Below are 19315 nucleotides of genomic sequence, written 5' to 3'. Positions count from 1 at the left end.
GTATTACGGCCAGAGGTGGTTGATCTGGGTACTGATTTCGCAGGATCTATGCACGCAAATTGCGTGAAAATGTAATCACATGTCAGATCTAGTGTAATATATTTGTCCAATGGATACCCGTTTATCATCTGCATTTCTTCCTGGTGCAGCGATTTTAATGGCCAGTATTGTATGACAGCATGTTTTCTTTAATAAGACCGCGACCGACTGCTAAAATACGCAGACTCTCGACTATAGGTATAAGGTAAATGACGTTTTGGATTGTCTCCCGCAGTACCTTAGTGAGCAGACCTTTGTTGTACCTATAACACTGATTCTACTCAGCTTCGGGTGTGAAGAAGTGTTCCACTGATGATGCTGTTGCTGTTGTAGGAAATTCAGAAATTCATGGACAGCAGTCCGGCAGGCGTGGTGTACTTCAGTCTCGGCACCAAGATCCGTGCGGATTGGTTCTCCTCGGAGAAGTTGCGGGCGTTGCTGGACACGTTCTCCAGGCTGGAGCAGCGCGTGCTCTGGAAGGTGGACGCCTCCGGCCTGCCGCCGCTGCCGGACAACGTCAAAGCGACCACGTGGCTGCCGCAGAACGACGTGCTCAGTGAGTCAGCTGTTGATCTGCGCTTCACATAATCAGGGCTGTCTTCTAAGTTCTTATCCTAAATCATGAAGTAAGAACTTTACTGGTATACACTGATGAGCCACTACATTATGGCCAGCAGCTTAATAAGCTTGTTTAGCGGTCTTTGGAACGAACTACTGATTCTGTGTATCAAAGATCCAACAATTTGTTGATATGTTTGCGGAGAAATTCGGCATTAGATGTCTACGGACGGGTCATGTAATTCGCGTAAATAATGGATGCTGATTTGTGAACGCGGCGATGGCGCCCCGATAGCGACCCAGATGGATCCCATAGGATTTACATAAGGTGAATTTGGTCGCCAAGACATAAATAGAAGTTCTCTACGATGCTCCCCAAACCACTGTAGCACTGTGGCTTCGAGTCTTGGACAATTACATTGCATCAACCTCGGGGAAGACATCAAGCACGAAGAGATGCAGATGATTCACGGCTATCAGCGTGTTTTTGATTACTACCACATCTCGCATACAAGAGCAGGAGAATGTCTCCCACAGCGTAATAGTGCTCCAACCAGCCTGCGTCCGTGGCGCGCTGTGCGTTTCGAGCCAACATTCGCATTGATAACTGCGTTCGTGGAGACGACCATCGAGTTAGTGTAGCAAAAACGTGATTCGCCCAAACAGCCAATACGTTTCCATTGATCGACCGTCGAACCTCAATGGTCCCGTGCCCACTGCAATGGTCAACATGTGAATACGTAGGAATGGTCTGCTGTGGAGCTCCGTGTTCAACAAAGAACGATGAACGGCGTGCTCCGAAATATTTGTTTGTGCACCAGCATTGTGACCTTTCGGCAGAGACGCCACAGATCACCATCTATGCTACTTTACAGAGCTAGCAATCTTCCGAACCCCACATGCTGTGAAGAGTTGTGGACGTCAAAACCATTTACCGGCTAGTTCTAGTTTCACTGTCCTTCTACCTCTTTCTGTAGATGCTCACGACAGAAGCACGTGACCATTATACCAGCTTCGCCGTTTACTAGATACTCGTTCACAGGATTTGCGTAATAATAATCTGCCGTTTGTCAAAATCGCTTATGTCAGTGTATTTCCCCATTTGCAGCCCATATCTTCGCTAGGGTGATTCCCCCTCCCCCCACCCCCCACCCCCGTCCGTGTCGGCTCCGTCTACACACTTCTGTTACCGTGTCACGTGCCTACAACGCCACCAGGCGGCATCCATTGTCTCTATGCAGTGGCCGTAATGTTATCAGTGTAAATGATTTTATTTTAAAAACTGAATTACACAGTATTGGCTTTCCGCAATCATATTTATTTTATAGTTCGTTCTGGACCTGCTTTTGCCTTTCTAGAACATCGTTAGACAGCTTGAAAGTAAACGGACAGTCCACACAACATCAGTTAGAATTAATAGCTGTAAACAGACTGTTTTTCGAAAGATATGTGATCTTATATCTCTATGTATCTGTACGTAATATATAGGCATACTAAAACACACAAAAAAACTACAAGCAAACAAATCTTATGGCATATTATACTCGAAGATTGAAAGTATGAGAATGTACATGCCGCAACAGTAGATAAGGGAATATTTGGGCTCAGACTACTCTGTTATATGGATAGTATGGGCAAACTGTGGGCAAAAAGGGAGGCAGGAGTCAAAGGGGAGGAAAGATCAATACAGTGTTGGGAGTCGCGAACGGCTATACTATTTATGATAAGCATGTTGTCTTATGATAGGGAAAATATTAAGTGGCTGCTACTACTTTAGCAAGGATAAATAACGGAACTGTACTTGAACATGGAGGATTAAGTCATGGGTCTGTCACTGTTCTTTATTGATAGCCAGAGTGTCAGGTAATGTTAGTTTTCTACCTTTATTTGGTCTATGGAGAACATAACATTTATATCATAAGAATAACATTCATCCGAGACATACTCAGCAAAGGTGGAATCTTTATTTTTCAGTCTCCAGCTCCTTTCATGTTCAATCAGTTCAATCAGTTATAGCCCTAACTGACTGACATACATATAATTTGCCGCACAAATTGAAGGATAATCTGTGGATTCCACTTTGTTCTGAAGTTGGATATTTTTTTTTTCCACAGAGTATGGGCAACAGTATTTCTCGTACAGAAATCTGCTGTGTAGTTCCTGGATTTTAGTTTACAGCTAAGTGCTGTCTCTTCCTTGTACTTACTGCGTTATGTGTTAGGGTAGGATTATAAAACTTATTACCGGTTTATTCTTAAATAGTCTGAAGATAGTCTAAAAAGTTGAACGCAGTTTCCCAGCCATAAAATAAATATTATTGTGGAATATAAATACTGTGTTCAAAATGGTTCAAATGGCTCTGAGCACTATGGGACTCAACTTCTGAGGTCATTAGTCCCCTAGAACTTAGAACTAGTTAAACCTAACTAACCTAAGGACATCACACACATCCATGTCCGAGGCAGGATTCGAACCTGCGACCGTAGCGGTCTCGCGGTTCCAGACTGCAGCGCCTAGAAGCGCACGGCCACTTCGACCGGCAAAATACTGAGTTCTTCCGCTTTCAGTATATCTACGTTTCTCTGATTACCAATAGAATACTGCGTAAACTATTTCATTGTTTTGCCTAAAAATTTGCCTTTGAAACCTATGTACTTCCCCGTGCGGTGGAACCTATTCTGGCAACATTTCTTCCACTGTCATGTTGGTACGTCAAAACCAAAGAGCTTCTCGCGATCATGAAAATCATCATCCACACAGTGTTTTGTCTTACATTACAGAACGAAAAGAAGTCATTAGGGGATAAATCAGGGCCACACGGGCAATGAAACGTTAGTTCGATGTTTTCCTCCGTCAAATAAGCAGATCGTGCCGTCTGACACCTGTAATTGTCAATATGAAGTATGAAGCGTAGTGTCTCAGGTTGTTTTTCCTGGTTTCATTATTGTTGTAAACAAGTTGTTGTATAACATTCAGCACTGCCTGTTCTTTGATCCTCTACGGGATATCCAATGTAACTAAACAAACAGACAAACATTTCTCTTGAAAGTGCTTCAAAAACAAACCACTTTTGTTCCCTTCGGTTCATCTTGGAACACACCTGTTCAGTTAAGTATTCCTTAGTGTCCGGCTCGGATGACTATATACTCTCCGATCAACAGTGTCCGGACAGCCCTGTGTACTGCGGAATTGATCACCAGATGACGCGAGGAGCGGACCCACCAGTATGAAAGGAGGCGGGGACAGTTTGTTATGTTATCAGTACAGAAACAGTAAGAGCAGAGTGGGTCGGTCAATCGAGCTCAGAGGCAACGTCCACCTTCGAAGTCAGAGTTACAAATCCATTGAGGACATTTTCACCCTTCTAAAGATGACCAAACCGACTGCTGGTGGTGTGATTGTGAAGAGTAAACGTGAAAGGACAGCCACAGCTGAACCAAGATGAAGCAGGCCTCATTTACTGACGGTTAGGCTGTCTCTGAGCACTATGGGACTTAACATCCGAGGTCATCAGTCCCCTAGAACTGCACATCGAGTGCCGCTTAGCATTGACCACATAATTTTTTTAATGAGGAACTGAAGCCCTTCTCTTGAACTCCCTATGCACAGTCATTGTGGTAGCTGGACTACTGGTACGAGTGAATCCTTTCGTTGATTTCATGCGATTTTTTACAGTTCCTCTCAGCAATGGTCGACGCTCCCTAACCGTCAGCCGGCCGGTGTGGCCGAGTGGTTCTAGGCGCTTCAGTCTGGAACCGCGCGACCGCTACGGTCGCAGGTTCGAATCCTGCCTCGGGCATGAATGTGGGTGATGTCCTTAGGTTAGTTAGGTTTAAGTAGTTCTCAGTTCTAGGGGACTGATGACCTCAGATGTTAAGTCCAACAGGGCTTAGAGCCATTTGATAGTGGTAATATCCTCTGCGATATTTGAACCATTTTTAAATTTTATTTAGTTTCAGATTTCCAGATTTGTAGTCTACATTACATGTGATAATGTGACTAGCGAACATTAGAAATACCGCGAACATAGAAGTGCTCGAGATGCTCAGATTGGCTGCCTAACATAATAGCCAATAGGAATTCAGCATTTCCCGCGCTTTTGACTATGATGTATGAGTCAAAATAGTCGTTCGGTAGCCGTCTTCTGGTAGACACCTATGTTAAATCGCGCTAATCTAATTTGTTTTAAAATGAAGAACTCCTCGCTTTTGATCGTTTCTCGGGTAGTTAATGAAAAGTGACTGCAGTGTTGAGTATTTTCTGAAAGTTTAGGCTTCGTGAATAGCGTCATTTACGGGATCTTCGCTTGTGAAGATTTCGTGTCGTCCATAAACTTCACGTAGCGTGTTTCGTGCAGATTACGAGACATTATGGCGAGCAGTTTTGTACAAGAAGACTGCTGAACGACGAACTCTGTTAAGTCGCAAATACTCGTGGGTCAGTGACTGTTTAGGATGTTTAAAATATCGGGTCGGACTGAATATCTTGTATCTGCTTTTGGGTGTGGACTTGTTAAAGAGATAGTCAGTAACATTCCATAATTGGAGTCGGGGTATTAAATACGGACTTGATAGCCATTTTCCTTGTTTTAAGGACAATAAACTAACTAAAAGGAAATTTTAGACTCAATTATTCAACATGACAGCCACAATCGCATTATTTATTTTGTCGCCAACTGGTTTCAACCCACGATGGGGTCATCTTCAGGGCAGTTTACACCATTTGGTCGCTCGCTGGTGTCGTCACCCTGCGTGTGCACGGTTGGTAACCAAACTGCCCTGAAGATGACCCCCATCGTGTGTTGAAACCGGTTGGCGACAAAATAAATAATGCGATTGTGGCTGTCATTTTGAATAATTGATGATAAGTAAACCAATCGCTGTTATCTCCACGCAACTACGAGGCCAGTTCAATAAGTAATGCAACACATTTTTTTTCTGAAACAGGGGTTGTTTTATTCAGCATTGAAATACACCAGGTTATTCCCCAATCTTTTAGCTACACAACACTATTTTTCAACGTAGTCTCCATTCAATGCTACAGCCTTACGCCACCTTGAAATGAGGGCCTGTATGCCTGCACGGTACCATTCCACTGGTCGATGTCGGAGCCAACGTCGTACTGCATCAATAACTTCTTCATCATCCGCGTAGTGCCTCCCACGGATTGCGTCCTTCATTGGGCCAAACATATGGAAATCCGACGGTGCGAGATCGGGGCTGTAGGGTGCATGAGGAAGTACAGTCCACTGAAGTTTTGTGAGCTCCTCTCGGGTGCGAAGACTTGTGTGAGGTCTTGCGTTGTCATGAAGAAGGAGAAGTTCGTTCAGATTTTTGTGCCTACGAACACGCTGAAGTCGTTTCTTCAGTTTCTGAAGAGTAGCACAATACACTTCAGAGTTGATCGTTTGACCATGGGGAAGGACATCGAACAGAATAACCCATTCAGCGTCCCAGAAGACTGTAACCATGACTTTACCGGCTGAGGGTATGGCTTTAAACTTTTTCTTGGTAGGGGAGTGGGTGTGGCGCCACTCCATTGATTTGTTTCAGGTTCGAAGTGATGAACCCATGTTTCATCGCCTGTAACAATCTTTGACAAGAAATTGTCACCCTCAGCCACATGACGAGCAAGCAATTCCGCACAGATGGTTCTCCTTTGCTCTTTATGGTGTTCGGTTAGACAACGAGGGACCCAGCGGGAACAAACCTTTGAATATCCCAACTGGTGAACAATTGTGACAGCACTACCAACAGAGATGTCAAGTTGAGCACTGAGTTGTTTGATGGTGATCCGTCGATCATCTCGAACGAGTGTGTTCGCACGCTCCGCCATTGCAGGAGTCACAGCTGTGCACGGCCGGCCCGCACGCGGGAGATCAGACAGTCTTGCTTGACCTTGCGGCGATGATGACACACGCTTTGCCCAACGACTCACCGTGCTTTTGTCCACTGCCAGATCACAGTAGACATTCTGCAAGCGCCTATGAATATCTGAGATGCCCTGGTTTTCCGCCAAAAGAAACTCGATCACTGCCCGTTGTTTGCAACGCACATCCGTTACAGACGCCATTTTAACAGCTCCGTACAGCGCTGCCACCTGTCGGAAGTCAATGAAACTATACGAGACGAAGCGGGAATGTTTGAAAATATTCCACAAGAAATTTCCGGTTTTTTCAACCAAATTTGGCCGAGAAAAAAAATGTGTTGCATTACTTATTGAACTGCCCTCGTATGTTGTCTAAAAAAAAGAAAATTTAGACATTTTTTAAAACGAGTCATGCAAGAATCCCGAACAGTGGATTATTTATCTAACTTTCACCTACTGCCCATGGACTGGAGTTATGTGGCCTATGCGTGGATGGTATTTTGTCGTATTTTGTCAATGCTGCTTTTGTCGACCAAACCAATATCCAGCATCGCAGAGTGAAGGGACAGACAACCGGAAGCCTGTCCAGGTAGGTGGACAGATTGTTTAAAGGATGGTGAGAGAGCAACCCGCCTCGCGCAAGATCTGTCGCTTGTCACGTGTTGTTTATAATGAAACAAATAAAGTGAAAGTGACAACAACTGACCAGCGATGTGCTGCCCCTGTGTTCCAGACCACCCTAAGACGCGTGTGTTCATCACTCACGGCGGTCAGATGAGCATGGTGGAGGCGACGATGGCCGCCGTGCCGGTGCTGGCCATCCCGTTCGGCGGTGACCAGGTGGCCAATGCGGCGAGGGCGGCCAGGAGGGGCACCGGCCTGCTGCTGGAGTACCAGGACCTCACGTACGACACGTTCAGCTCCGCCCTGGACGCGCTGCTCAACGATGCCAGGTACGTCAGCGCGCCAACGGCTGCTAAGCGGCTACGGTTGATGGTTCAGATGGTTCAAATGGCTCTGAGCACTATGGGACTTAACATCCATGGTCATCAGTCCCCTAGAACTTAGAACTACTTAAACCTAACTAACCTAAGGACAGCACACAACACCCAGCCATCACGAGGCAGAGAAAATCCCCGACCCCGCCGGGAATCGAACCCGGGAACCCGGGCGTGGGAAGCGAGAACGCTACCGCAAGACCACGAGATGCGGGCAGGCTACGGTTGACAGTGCGGTAATGCACGTCTGCTGCGTTTCTGAAGAACAGTCCATCTTTGTGTTTGCCTCCGAAGAGTATACGGCCACGGTCTCTTGCAGTTACGCGTGTAAATTTTTATTTATTTAGCGTATGGGGCATAACATTACAGTAAAAAATTACAGAAACAACATGATTAAAAAAAAAAATCACATATGTATAAACACAGCAGTAAATAACAGTTTGTATATAAGGACACCACCAATTGTAAATTTACACTCACAGAAGAGCAATCACAAACGTCCAGCTTAGATAATATGTAGTCGATTGCCTCTTGGGTCGCCATTAGGAAATCCGGTGGGTCGCCCTCATATGCCCTTAGTGGACATTCCTGCACGATGTATTTGACCGTCTGTCTCTCAGCGCCACAGTCGCAAGCGGCCGAAGGGAGTTTACCCCATCTGTGTAAGGAGTTGGCGCATCTCTCACAGTTGGTTCTGATGCGATTAAGAGTTGACCAAACTTTGCGAGGGCAATCAAATCCTTTTATACTGTGGCAGTTTACTGCTGTTTGCTCTCCCATTCCTCTTTCCATCGGTCATTTATTTTTGTTGTGTACATAGTTCCGCGTAGTCAGCGCGTATACATCTTTCCCACTAGAGCGCGCCCCGCTAAGCACAACAGCGCAGGCGCAGCGCTCGTCCGTCTCCGCACTACGAGATGGCGCTGCCATAAAGACGGACCAAATTCTGCTTCCGCCGATCCGCGTATTAATATGTAACGCAGCCAATGAGATTGCTGCTATCGTAGAACTTTTTTCCCTCGCGGATCACACTCGCGCAGTGATACCTGAACGCGCGAGGTATTATAACGAGTGTACAGACCTCCGATTAGGCAGTCTGCATCAGTCTGCATTTGTCTGTACCAGTCTATAGTCAAGTTTCAGTCTGCGCCTAATAAGATTATCATATTCCTGTACATAGCCATGAAGAGAAATGTATAGACACTTTGTCAAGTATCAGAGATATGTGAGAATAAGATTAACGTACCAAGACCAAAGGAACTTCAGATTGTCAATTGTAAATAGCATCCAGAATCAAGTTAAGTAATTTCATGCTTTTAATTATTTTAATAAATGTGTGTGCTGACACTCGCCTACTTCGTTAGAGCGACAAGTCAAATAATCTGATGGTGCGTGTACCGAAGGTCTTACAGTACGCACACCACAATTTTAAAGTTGGTTTGGTGCAGCGCCTGTGCGGTCTTTAGTGGAGGATGCCTAGACCGAAGTCGGTTTCCTTGGATGTCGTGAGTATTTTCATGGCTTTGTAATTGGGGGTTGGTCATGATTTTTTGAAATTCTCTAACCAGAGCGTGTTCTCGGCGCAGGTTAGGAGGGGCTATGTTACTGAGAACGGGCAGCCGCACTGTAGGAGTTGGTCTGATTGTGCCTGATATAACACGCATTGTTGCATTAAGTTGGCTATCTACCATGTGCGTGTGTTTGCTGTTGAGCCACACTGAGGCACAGTATTCTGCCACTGGATACACCAAGCCAAGTGGAATGTTCTTAAGGTAGATGCTGTGGAGCCCCAAGTGGTGCCACAGAGCTTCTGCAATATGTTGTAGCGTGTTTTAAGTTACGCTGCAGTTTTCGTCAGGTGCTCTTTGAATATTAGTGTCCTATCTAGGGTAACCCCAAGGTACTTTGTGTGTTTGTTGTGATTTAGTATTTTCCCGTCTAGATATACATGTAGTTCTCTGTGGGCCATTTTATTGTTCAAATGGCAGATACTTCCGTCTTTGTATCACTAGGTTGTAGCCTCCATTTTCTAAAGTACTCCCTGAGAATCCTTAGGTCACTCGTAAGGACATCTTCGGCAGTCTCTATGTTTCTGTGGGCTGTTGCCATAGCCCAGTCGTCAGCATAACCAAATTTGCGCAATCTGATTGCAGGCATGTCAGCGATGTAAAGGCTGAAAAGAAGGGGCGCAAGGTCAGAGCCTTGTGGGAGTCCATTATTGAGTTTCATCTGTTTATTTCTCTCATTCCCTATTATTACTTGGAAGATTCTATTTGACAACATATCGTCAATGAGGTTGGTTATCTTCTTGCAGGGGACGGCACAGATTAATTTGTACATGAGTCCCTGTTTCCAAACTGTATCATAGGCTGCTCTTAGATCTATGAATGCTACAGCTACTTTATGTTTCTTCTGCAACCCCGCCTCTATATATGTTGTCAGTGATGGACTTGATCTGTACAGCAGCGATAGGGACGGAATCCTGCTTGTTCGATAGGGATTTTTTTTAGTATAGTTTGGCCTATTCTGTTGAGGAGCAGTCTTTCTAGTAATTTATAGACCATACCGAGAAGGGCAATGGGGCGGTAACTCTCTGTTCTATCGCCTGGTTTACCAGGTTTCAGGACTGCGATGATCTTTGCTCGTTTAAGTGAGGGAGGAATGTTACCCACTTGGAGAATGTCCGTAAAGACAGCCATTGTTTTGTGTAGGCTCCGACATGTATGAGGAACTCAGGGTGGATACCATCGCAACCCGGAGCTTTGCCTGGTTCAACCTTCTTCAGGGCATTGGTAACCTCCTCGACACGAATATCTGATGAATATTCTGAGTCCATTGCGCGGGTCCTTTTTAATGTTTTTCGGTCCTTCTTCACTTTTGTTGTGTGCTTTCTATCTCGTGGGGCTCTAGACGCAGAAACTATGCGGGATGCAACCTTGTTGGAAGATATTTCGTCCTTTTTATGTTCAGGTGGATTTGCGCCTCCAAGTTTACGCAGTAGAGACCAGGCTTGTCGGCTTGACTTTGAACAGTCAACGCGTGTAAAGCCGTCGGCACACGGACCGTGCATCCGAACGTTGAGCGTTGAGCGCGCCGAGTTTATGACGTCGTAGCGTGGAATAGCACTTTCGGGAGTCTTTCCGAACGTGCAGAGCAATATCTCGCATGTCAGATATTCTGAGCGTGCGTCTGAGCGTTGTCCAAAGAGATGGCACAACCCCACCTATGTCACATGCACGCCGTCTCCCATCAGTACAGAGTTGTAAGGCACCATATTGGCATTCATTTCAAGCCTATATGTATATATGCCGTTTCTGAGCACCAGCTAATTGAGACTCACTGGAAAACCCGTTGTTAACTGTGTGATTCGTTCCAATAAAATTATGAGAAACATCATATTCGTGGCAAAAGAATTATTGTAACTTGCGTATTATGAGAGTAGGCTATTTGAAGGCAGCGACACACTGAAGATCCACCAAAAACGCATTGTTCTTGGTCAATTTGTTATAATTAAATTTCAGTTAGTAACATATCTACGATTAAGGTTTTCAGCAAGGGGTAATATAATATCTTTAATTACTAGGTCTATGTTGTTGGTTTAGCAAGCCGGCACGGTAACTCAGCGTCTAAGGTCGGAGGGTTAGCTACCCTCTGTAATAAAAAAACTGAGTTAATGAATCAACGACGAACTGAAACGGGTGTCTTGCGACGTCCGCCACGAGCAGATGTAACGAACGAACCAGAATAAAATAAGATTTTAAAAAAAGCATAATAAGTAGCGTCACTGTCCTATACTGCAATGTCTTTTAGGGCGGTGGTTCACTTCCAAATTTTTTTCCTAACATTCGCGTTTTTATTAGGTTCTGATTCTTTACTATTAGTTCAATATAAGTATATACTATAATATTTGATGTTATGTAAATATAAGTTTGAGGGGTGACTTTGTTCGATTGGCTTAATCGACAGGACAGCTTGCGCTACTTGTATAAAGATATTTTGCTCCTTTTTCTTTTACGCTGTGTAATTCACATGTTGCAAAGATTCTGCTACTGGGTAGGAACAGTGATGAAGTAAGACTGACCTTGGGGTTTTACTAAAATGTGGGAATGATGAAATAATGTTTATCTTATGCGGAGAAGTATTCCAAATTTGTACCTGTTTGTAATGGAACTTTTATAAGCCTGTGTCCGTATTAATTGGACATGGTACTTTCCTTTTCGTGGACAATGGAGGAAATGTGTGTTTTAACAGAGCTATCGTGAGAATTTTACGCGCCCCCGTTGAGTAAACAGTGTGATTTACGAACTAGAAACATCCCTCAACTGCCGCTGGAGTGCGTTGCGATCGCGTATATTACGTTGGGGACCCACGTGCCGTATGCACAAGTCGCATCCTTCCTGAGCGTTCAGCAGCACTTTGAACTTGGCACGCTCAACGTAAACGTTCGACAGCACGGTCCATGTGCCGACAGCACCCCAAGCGTAAACGTTCGGAACTACAGAAATTGAACACATCGGCCGATTACACGATACCACGATACACGTGGGATGTTCAAGAAGCGAAAGTCGATGATGGGAAGGTAAAATCATAGTTCAGTCATACTGAATAGTCCTGAGAGCTCGAGGATCTTATTTACTATCAAGGGAAACTTCCAATCGCACCCACGCCCCCCCCCCGCCCCCCACCCCCACCCCAAGTATTTAGTGTAAAATGGCCCAGTGCATTGCCCGTCAAAAACGGAACACAGATCAAGCATGAAAACAGGAAGAAGGTGTTCAAAAGTGGTTCAAATGGCTCTGAGCACTATGGGCCTTAACATCTATGGTCGTCAGTCCCCTAGAACTTAGAACTACTTAAACCTAACTAACCTAAGGACATCACACAACACCCAGTCATCACGAGGCAGAGAAAATCCCTGACCCCGCCGGGAATCGAACCCGGGAGAAGGTGTACTGAACTGTGAAAAAAGAAGCAACGGTCCAAGCACACGGCGTCGTGGTTGTGCTGTAAAGCGGGAGATCCGTGTTCATATCTCCTTCGCGCCATATATATTTCTTCTTCACAAAATTATGAGCCTTCCGTCCGGTCATTGACGTGTCTGTTCTCCTTCTGTAGTCTTCGCAATTGATATACTATACATTGTTTATAGAATATGAGTCATGTGGTAAGAACGTATTATCGTTACAAGTAAATGTGATGAACAGTGAGAGCAGACGAGATGCCGCAGAGACCTCTCACAGAAATGAGAACAACAAATAAACGGTGTGAACCATGTTACAGTGAATGAATTCAAGAGCTAAAACTTCCTAAACTGAACGCGAGAGTCATAACATGCGGTATTTGCGTAGAACAAATAGGAGGAACTTACGTCTGGAGGTCCATTCCTGACACCTTGCTTTTGCAAACGGATGTTACACCACGACACAGACACAGCAATGACCGGACGGACAGTTCATAGTTTTGTTGAAAAGAAACATGGCGCGAAGGAGATTTGAACACGATCCGCTCCCCCTCCTCCTGCTCCTAAGACCACATAACAACAACGCCGTGGCTGTTCAAATTCCCTGCCGCGCGGGATTAGCCGAGTGGTCTCAGGCGCTGCAGTCATGGACTGTGCGGCTGGTCCCGGCGGAGGTTCGAGTCCTCCCTCGGGCATGGGTGTGTGTGTTTGTCTTTAGGATAATTTAGGTTAAGTAGTGTGTAAGCTTAGGAACTGATAACCTTAGCAGTTAACTCCCATAGGATTTCACACACATTTGAACATGCAAATTCGCTCGTTGTTACACATCTTGAACTTGGACCGTTTACTATTTCTATTGTGCTTCTTTCTTCACAGTTCAGTACACCTTCGTCCTGTTTTCATGCTTGATCTGTGTTCAGTTTCGAACGGACTATCCACTGGCCCATCTTACCACTAAATCTTAGGGACGAATCCGAGGGGGAGTTTCCCTTGTAAGTAACAGTTTTCCTCTTATGTTGCTATCACGGTATTACTGTACTGAATAATGCGTTCAGCTGTTCGTTTTATGATATGACACTACCTAGTACAAGCATATTTTTATGAAAATTTACGTCTGTACAGCTGTTGCCCAGACAGGGCCGTACTCGTTAAGAGAAGGGCAGAACGACGACAAGACGAGGAACCAGACGTACTTGTGTGCGACTGTGATTGAGAAGAAGGGACGAAGGCAGACAGATACATTCCCTATTAATGAAGGCACTCAGGCCCGAAGTTCCACAGGAGAGTCGGAACTTCGTGAAAACGGACGTGGCCAATTTCAACAAGCTGCTGTCTACGATACAGGAAGGAAATTGCTCAAGTGACACCGTAATATGGGAAGCAATTTCACCAACGCGGAAGTTGCAATTAAACTATTTGTTTATACACACTCATGCTCATAAATTAAGGATAATGCTGATACATGGTGAAACAACACTGTGCTGGGCGGTTTGCGGGTTTAAACCACCTCGGGGTATGACCATGCTGTGGCGCTGGCAGCAGTCCACATAAGCAGAGGCGTGTTGGTGCATCTCAGAGTACGGTGCAGCGAGTAAGTGTGCAGACGTATTCAGACGTGCTAATGGTGACTGTGTGTTGAATATGGCTCAAAGAACACACATTGATGATGTTATGTGGGGTAGATTACTAGGGCAACTGGAGGCTGTTCAAACACAGCAGGTCGTAGCACGGGCCCTCCGTGTACCACAAAGTGTGATCTCAAGATTATCGCAACGATTCCAGCAGACAGAAAACGTGTCCTGGCGCTACAGTACGGACGTCCACAGTGTACAACACCACAAGAAGACCGCAGACGGCCACGGAGTGCTGCAGGAAGCCTTGCTCGGGACCTTACCGCAGCCACTGGGACAGACACACAGTCTATAGACGACTGAACAGACACGGTTTATTCGCCTGGAAACCTGCAAGGTGCATTCCACTGACCGCTGGTCACAGGAGAGCGCGTAAAGCCTGGTGTCGAGAACACAGCACACGGTCATTGGAACAGTGGTCCCAGGTTATGTTCATGGGCGAATCCATGTATAGTCTGAACAGTGCTTCTCGCCGGGTTTTCATCTGGTGTGAACCAGGAACCAGATACCAACCCCTTAATGTCCTTGAAAGGGACCTGTATGGAGGTCATGGTTTGATGGTGTGTGATGGGATTATGGTTGGTGCACGTCCACCCCTGTGTGTCTTTGAGAGAGAAACTGTTACAGCTTAGGTGTATCGGGACGTCATTTTGCACCAGTATGTCCGCCTTTTCAGGGGTGCAGTGGGTCCCACCTTCCTCCTGATGAATGATAACGCACGGCCCCACCGAGCTGCCATCGTGGAGAAACAGAAGATGTCAGGCGAATGGAGTAGCCTGTCTGGTCTCAAGTCATAAACCAAATCGAGCACGTCTGGGATGCTCTCGGTCGACGTATCGCTGCACGTCTTCAAACCCCTACGACACTTCAGGAGTTCCGGCAGGCACTAGTGCAAGAATGGGAGGCTATACCCCAGCAGCTGCTCGACCACCTGATCCAGAGTATGCCAACCCGTTGTGCGGCCTGTGTACGTGTGCATGGTGATCATATCCCATATTGATGTCGGGGTACATGCGCAGTGGCGTTTGGTAGCACATGTGTTTCGGGACGGTTTTTTCAACCTATCACGAAGACCGTGGACTTACGGATCTGTGTCGTGTGTGTTCCCTATGTGGCTATGCTATTAGCGCCAGTTTTGTGTAGTGCCACGTTGTGTGGCACCACATTCTGCAATTATCCTTAATTTATGAGCATGAGTGTAGTTTGTGATCGGATTCTCTAGCTGACGATTGCCAGTTGTGGCAGTCTGAAATAGAGCAAAAAATGCAGTCGAATCAAATGTGAGCCTCCGTCAATTAAGACGCTACGCATACAAATCGAAAATCCTATAAGTAAAGTCACATTCAGTTTCACTCAGAACTAAGCGACTGTTTAGGTTCCGTATTATGATACAGCGGATAGTGAGCATCATATAGAGAGCTTTCTCCGCTATGCGCCTGGATTATGACACTTGAGCCTTCTTCTTTGCATTCCATTTCTATAATACTAAGCAATCAAGTACGAACAATGCTTTTCGCAACTGCAATCCATAAAAAAGAAAGACTGACGGCAAAAACACTGGATTTATTTCATTACAGGCAACGGCCTTGCCGCAGTGGATACACCGGTTCCCGTGAGATCACCGAAGTTAAGCGCTGTCGGGCGTGGCCGGCACTTGGATGGGTGACCATCCTGCCGCCATGAGCTGTTGCAATTTTTCGGGGTGCACTCAGCCTCGTGATGCCAATTGAGGAGTTACTCGACGGAATAGTAGCGGCTCCGGTCAAAGAAAAGCATCATAACGACCGGGAGAGCGGTGTGCTGACCACGCGCTCCTCCTATCTGCATCCTCAACTGAGGGTGACACGGCGGTCGGATGGTCCCGATGGGCCACTTGTGGCCTGAAGACGGAGTGCTTGCTTTGTGTTTCATTATAGCATTTTTGAAAAGTTACTCATCGAAAAATCTGGAAAAGCTCTGTTACGATAGCCCGACCAAAATCCTGACCACAATGACCAACAGTACGCACACTCCTAGTATCCGCTTCTGCGCATGCGGGCGCTGTTGCCGTCTAGTGCACATTCATTTCCCAGCGCTGATAATGTGTCTGCTAAATCTTGTTATTTCCAGATGCCAGCCGTACTAGATGAGTTTCAATTGTCGCAGATCTTGGTGTAGTACCCGCTTAAAAATGCAACTTATATCAAATAATTTATAGATTACAGATCCATCCAATATTCAGCATTCGAAAATTCCCATTATTATTGCATCGCTATAAACCTCTGTGGTGAACGTTGTTAAATCTGCATCTACCTCTACAACCCTCACGGCACCTTACGGTACGTGGCGAAGGGCTCTCCTCGTACCACTGTCTTGTCCTCCCTTTCCTGCTTCAGTCACGAACGGTGCGGTGAAGGAATAATTGTCAGTAAAGTTCGGGATGACATCTGATTTCTCTGGTTTATTCGTCGTGCTCATCCCGCGAGGCGCATGCTTTAAGATGTAATATGTCGCGCGGCTCTTCATGGAACGTACGCTCTCTAATTTCAACAGCAAATTTTTGCGTGATGCTCAACGCCTCTCTTCTATTGTCTGCCACTGTTGACCATCTCCATAAATGCTGCCCCGCTACTATACGATCCCGCGAAGGAACGCGCCGCCCTCTGTTAGATCTTCTCTATGTCTCTTATTAATCCAATGCAACAACAGTCCCACGTTGATGAGCAATACTCAAGAATCAGTCGAACGAACATTTTGCAAGGCACTTCTTTCGTGGAATGAGTCACATTTCCTTTAAGATTCTCCCAATGAATTTTAGGCTGGCATCTGCTATTCCTACTGCCAAGTGGGTATAATTAAAGTGCAGCTACTCATGAAGGACCATTGGGGGCTGTAATTATTGTATGACAGCGAAACTTGGAAGATAAGCTGATGCATTAATGCGAAACCAGTTTACTCTGGAAAAAATTAATTTCAATTTTGGCCATCAGGTGCAAATTTGGCGCTGTACAGCGTCTCGTCGACATCTCTGGTGCTCATATTGAACAGATTGTGCAAGCGGAGTTTACTAATAAAATCAACATTATGCCCTTCTCACTTGTTTGACATTTTCTGGCCACCTTCTGTCCCTAGTCCATTACATATGGAAACATTTCTATAAGCCTTTCTTGCATTGCAACGCCAGATTTGCACCTGGTGGAACTAATTTTTCTCTAGCGTACACCGGTTCGCCTTTAACGCCTTATAGAATATCTACTTAGTATTGCTCCCATACGATGATTACAGCCCAGACTGGACCTCTGTGAGTATCTGCACTTTATAGCCACCTGGTATTTGTCTTGTTTCATCATTCCACTTTAGGTCGCTCCAGATGGTTACTATTAGGTGAAACATCCCCTTAGAAAAATTTATGAATGACTGTGCTGATAAACCCGTTACGTTATTCGATTTTCAAACAGCTGAGCAAAACTGAACGTGCACAGACATTTCTCTCTTTACTCATTCAGATCATCAATAAACTGACAGACAATATTTTTAGCGCAACGCAATCTGACCTTCAATAATCCCTACAAAAGAATGGCCCTGACTAACAATAACCTATACCTTTCATGAATCACTTACCTCACAAAGATCTTCGTTACTCAAACTACTGCAATACAGCGAGCGCACATACTGCCAGCTAAATAATAGATTCTAACTACTGAAGGCACTAACTACTGGTAGGCATAGTTAGCAAATGAAAGGTTTTGATTCAAAATGGTTCAAATGGCTCTGAGCACTATGGGACTTAACATCTATGATCATCAGTCCCCTAGAACTTAGAACTACTTAAACCTAACTAACCTGAGGACATCACACAACACCCAGTCATCACGAGACAGAGAAAATCCCTGACCCCGCCGGGAATCGAACCCGGGAACCCGGGCGCGGGAAGCGAGAACGCTACCGCACGACCACGAGCTGCGGACGAAAGATTTTGATAGAGAACAAACAATGTATTTACCTTATATATATATATATATATATATAAGTTCATGACTTCCAGTCTTACAAATTTACTGTCTCTGATGGACACACATCCAGATCATCCGCTCTCAAAACTCCGCCATCTCTCTCTCCACATCCACCACTGCTGGCGGCTCACCTACAACTGCGCAACGCAATGCGCTGTTCACAGCTAACTGCCCAACACTACAATAGCGAATATTACAACAATGTCAACCAGCCACAGACTGCACACAACAGAGCCAGTGATTTTCATACAGAGCGCTACGTGGCGTTACCAACATAAAAACCTAAACAGCCTACTTACATAGGTAGTTACTGTTTCCAGTGATATGTCGCCAATATTGTAATAGTGCAATACTGGATTTCTTCGCATATTTACGAGCACTACGTCACACTTATTTACGTTCAGGGTCAAGAGCCAGCTCTTGCACCAGTCACAAATTCTCAGCAGGTCTTGCTGTTTGCTGTAGTCCTGTGGCGGTGCGAAACTGTAGTATAAACAGCAGCGCCGTCCGCTGATGGTCTCACGTATCCTGCAGCGTTATGCTCATCAATAAGATTTGTAAATAGTAACGGTCCTATAGCATTTCCTTGGGGTACTCCCGAAATTACCTTCATGTTTGTCGATTTTCTTCCATCGAAAATGACTTATCCAGATCTTCCTGCAGGGAAGTCCTGTATCCAGTATCATACGATTCTCAGTAAGCTCGTATTTCGTTTACTAAGCTGCAGTGCAGAACTGCACAGAATGCCTTCCAGATGTCAAGAAACTCTGCAACAGCTCGTTGTCACTGCTAGTGTCACTGCTCCACTGTCCAGCCACATTAAGGTGACCTGAATAACCAGCTCTTGCAGTGCGCACCACTGCGAGAGGTGCAGGAGGAGAGTCAACGGAGGTTCTGGAAGGTACCGTGAGGGATGTGGAGTCATGTCGACTCTGGTGCAGCGGCCAGCTGCGCCAGCTTTCTTATTTGAGGATCAGTGATCCGAACAACTGGACCGAGGTCGTCCCACAGATTCTGGATTGGGTTTAAGCACGAGGAATTTGGTAACCAGGGTAATACGGCAATCTCATCCTGGAGGTCTCCCAGCCACGCGCGCAGGATACGGTGGCTGTTGCGCAGTAACCATGTTTGGTCCAAAGCGCTGGGCGAGTTCATTCGTGTGTTGGGAGGGGTAGGCCGACATCTTCGTGCGCTTTCGACCACCGTTCGTGCGCTTTCGGCCGGTTGGCGTCACGCCGCGATGACAGAATCTTTCTCGAACGATTATAC

General features: G+C 45.6%; 1 protein-coding gene across 1 annotated transcript in view; it reads left to right on the top strand.

Moving 5' to 3' along the window:
• LOC124799218 (UDP-glycosyltransferase UGT5-like) overlaps positions 1 to 19315 on the top strand; it is a 177621-nt gene that overhangs the window by 101583 nt on the left and 56723 nt on the right. Inside the window, exons 5-6 of the mRNA XM_047262754.1 lie at positions 373 to 595; positions 7199 to 7418. Of these exons, the coding sequence (XP_047118710.1) occupies positions 373 to 595; positions 7199 to 7418 (443 nt within the window). The remainder of the gene's footprint in view (positions 1 to 372; positions 596 to 7198; positions 7419 to 19315) is intronic.

The sequence above is a fragment of the Schistocerca piceifrons genome, chromosome 5 (assembly GCF_021461385.2).
Source record: "Schistocerca piceifrons isolate TAMUIC-IGC-003096 chromosome 5, iqSchPice1.1, whole genome shotgun sequence".
Taxonomy (NCBI): domain Eukaryota; kingdom Metazoa; phylum Arthropoda; class Insecta; order Orthoptera; family Acrididae; genus Schistocerca; species Schistocerca piceifrons.
This window is presented reverse-complemented; position numbering and strand designations above follow the sequence as displayed.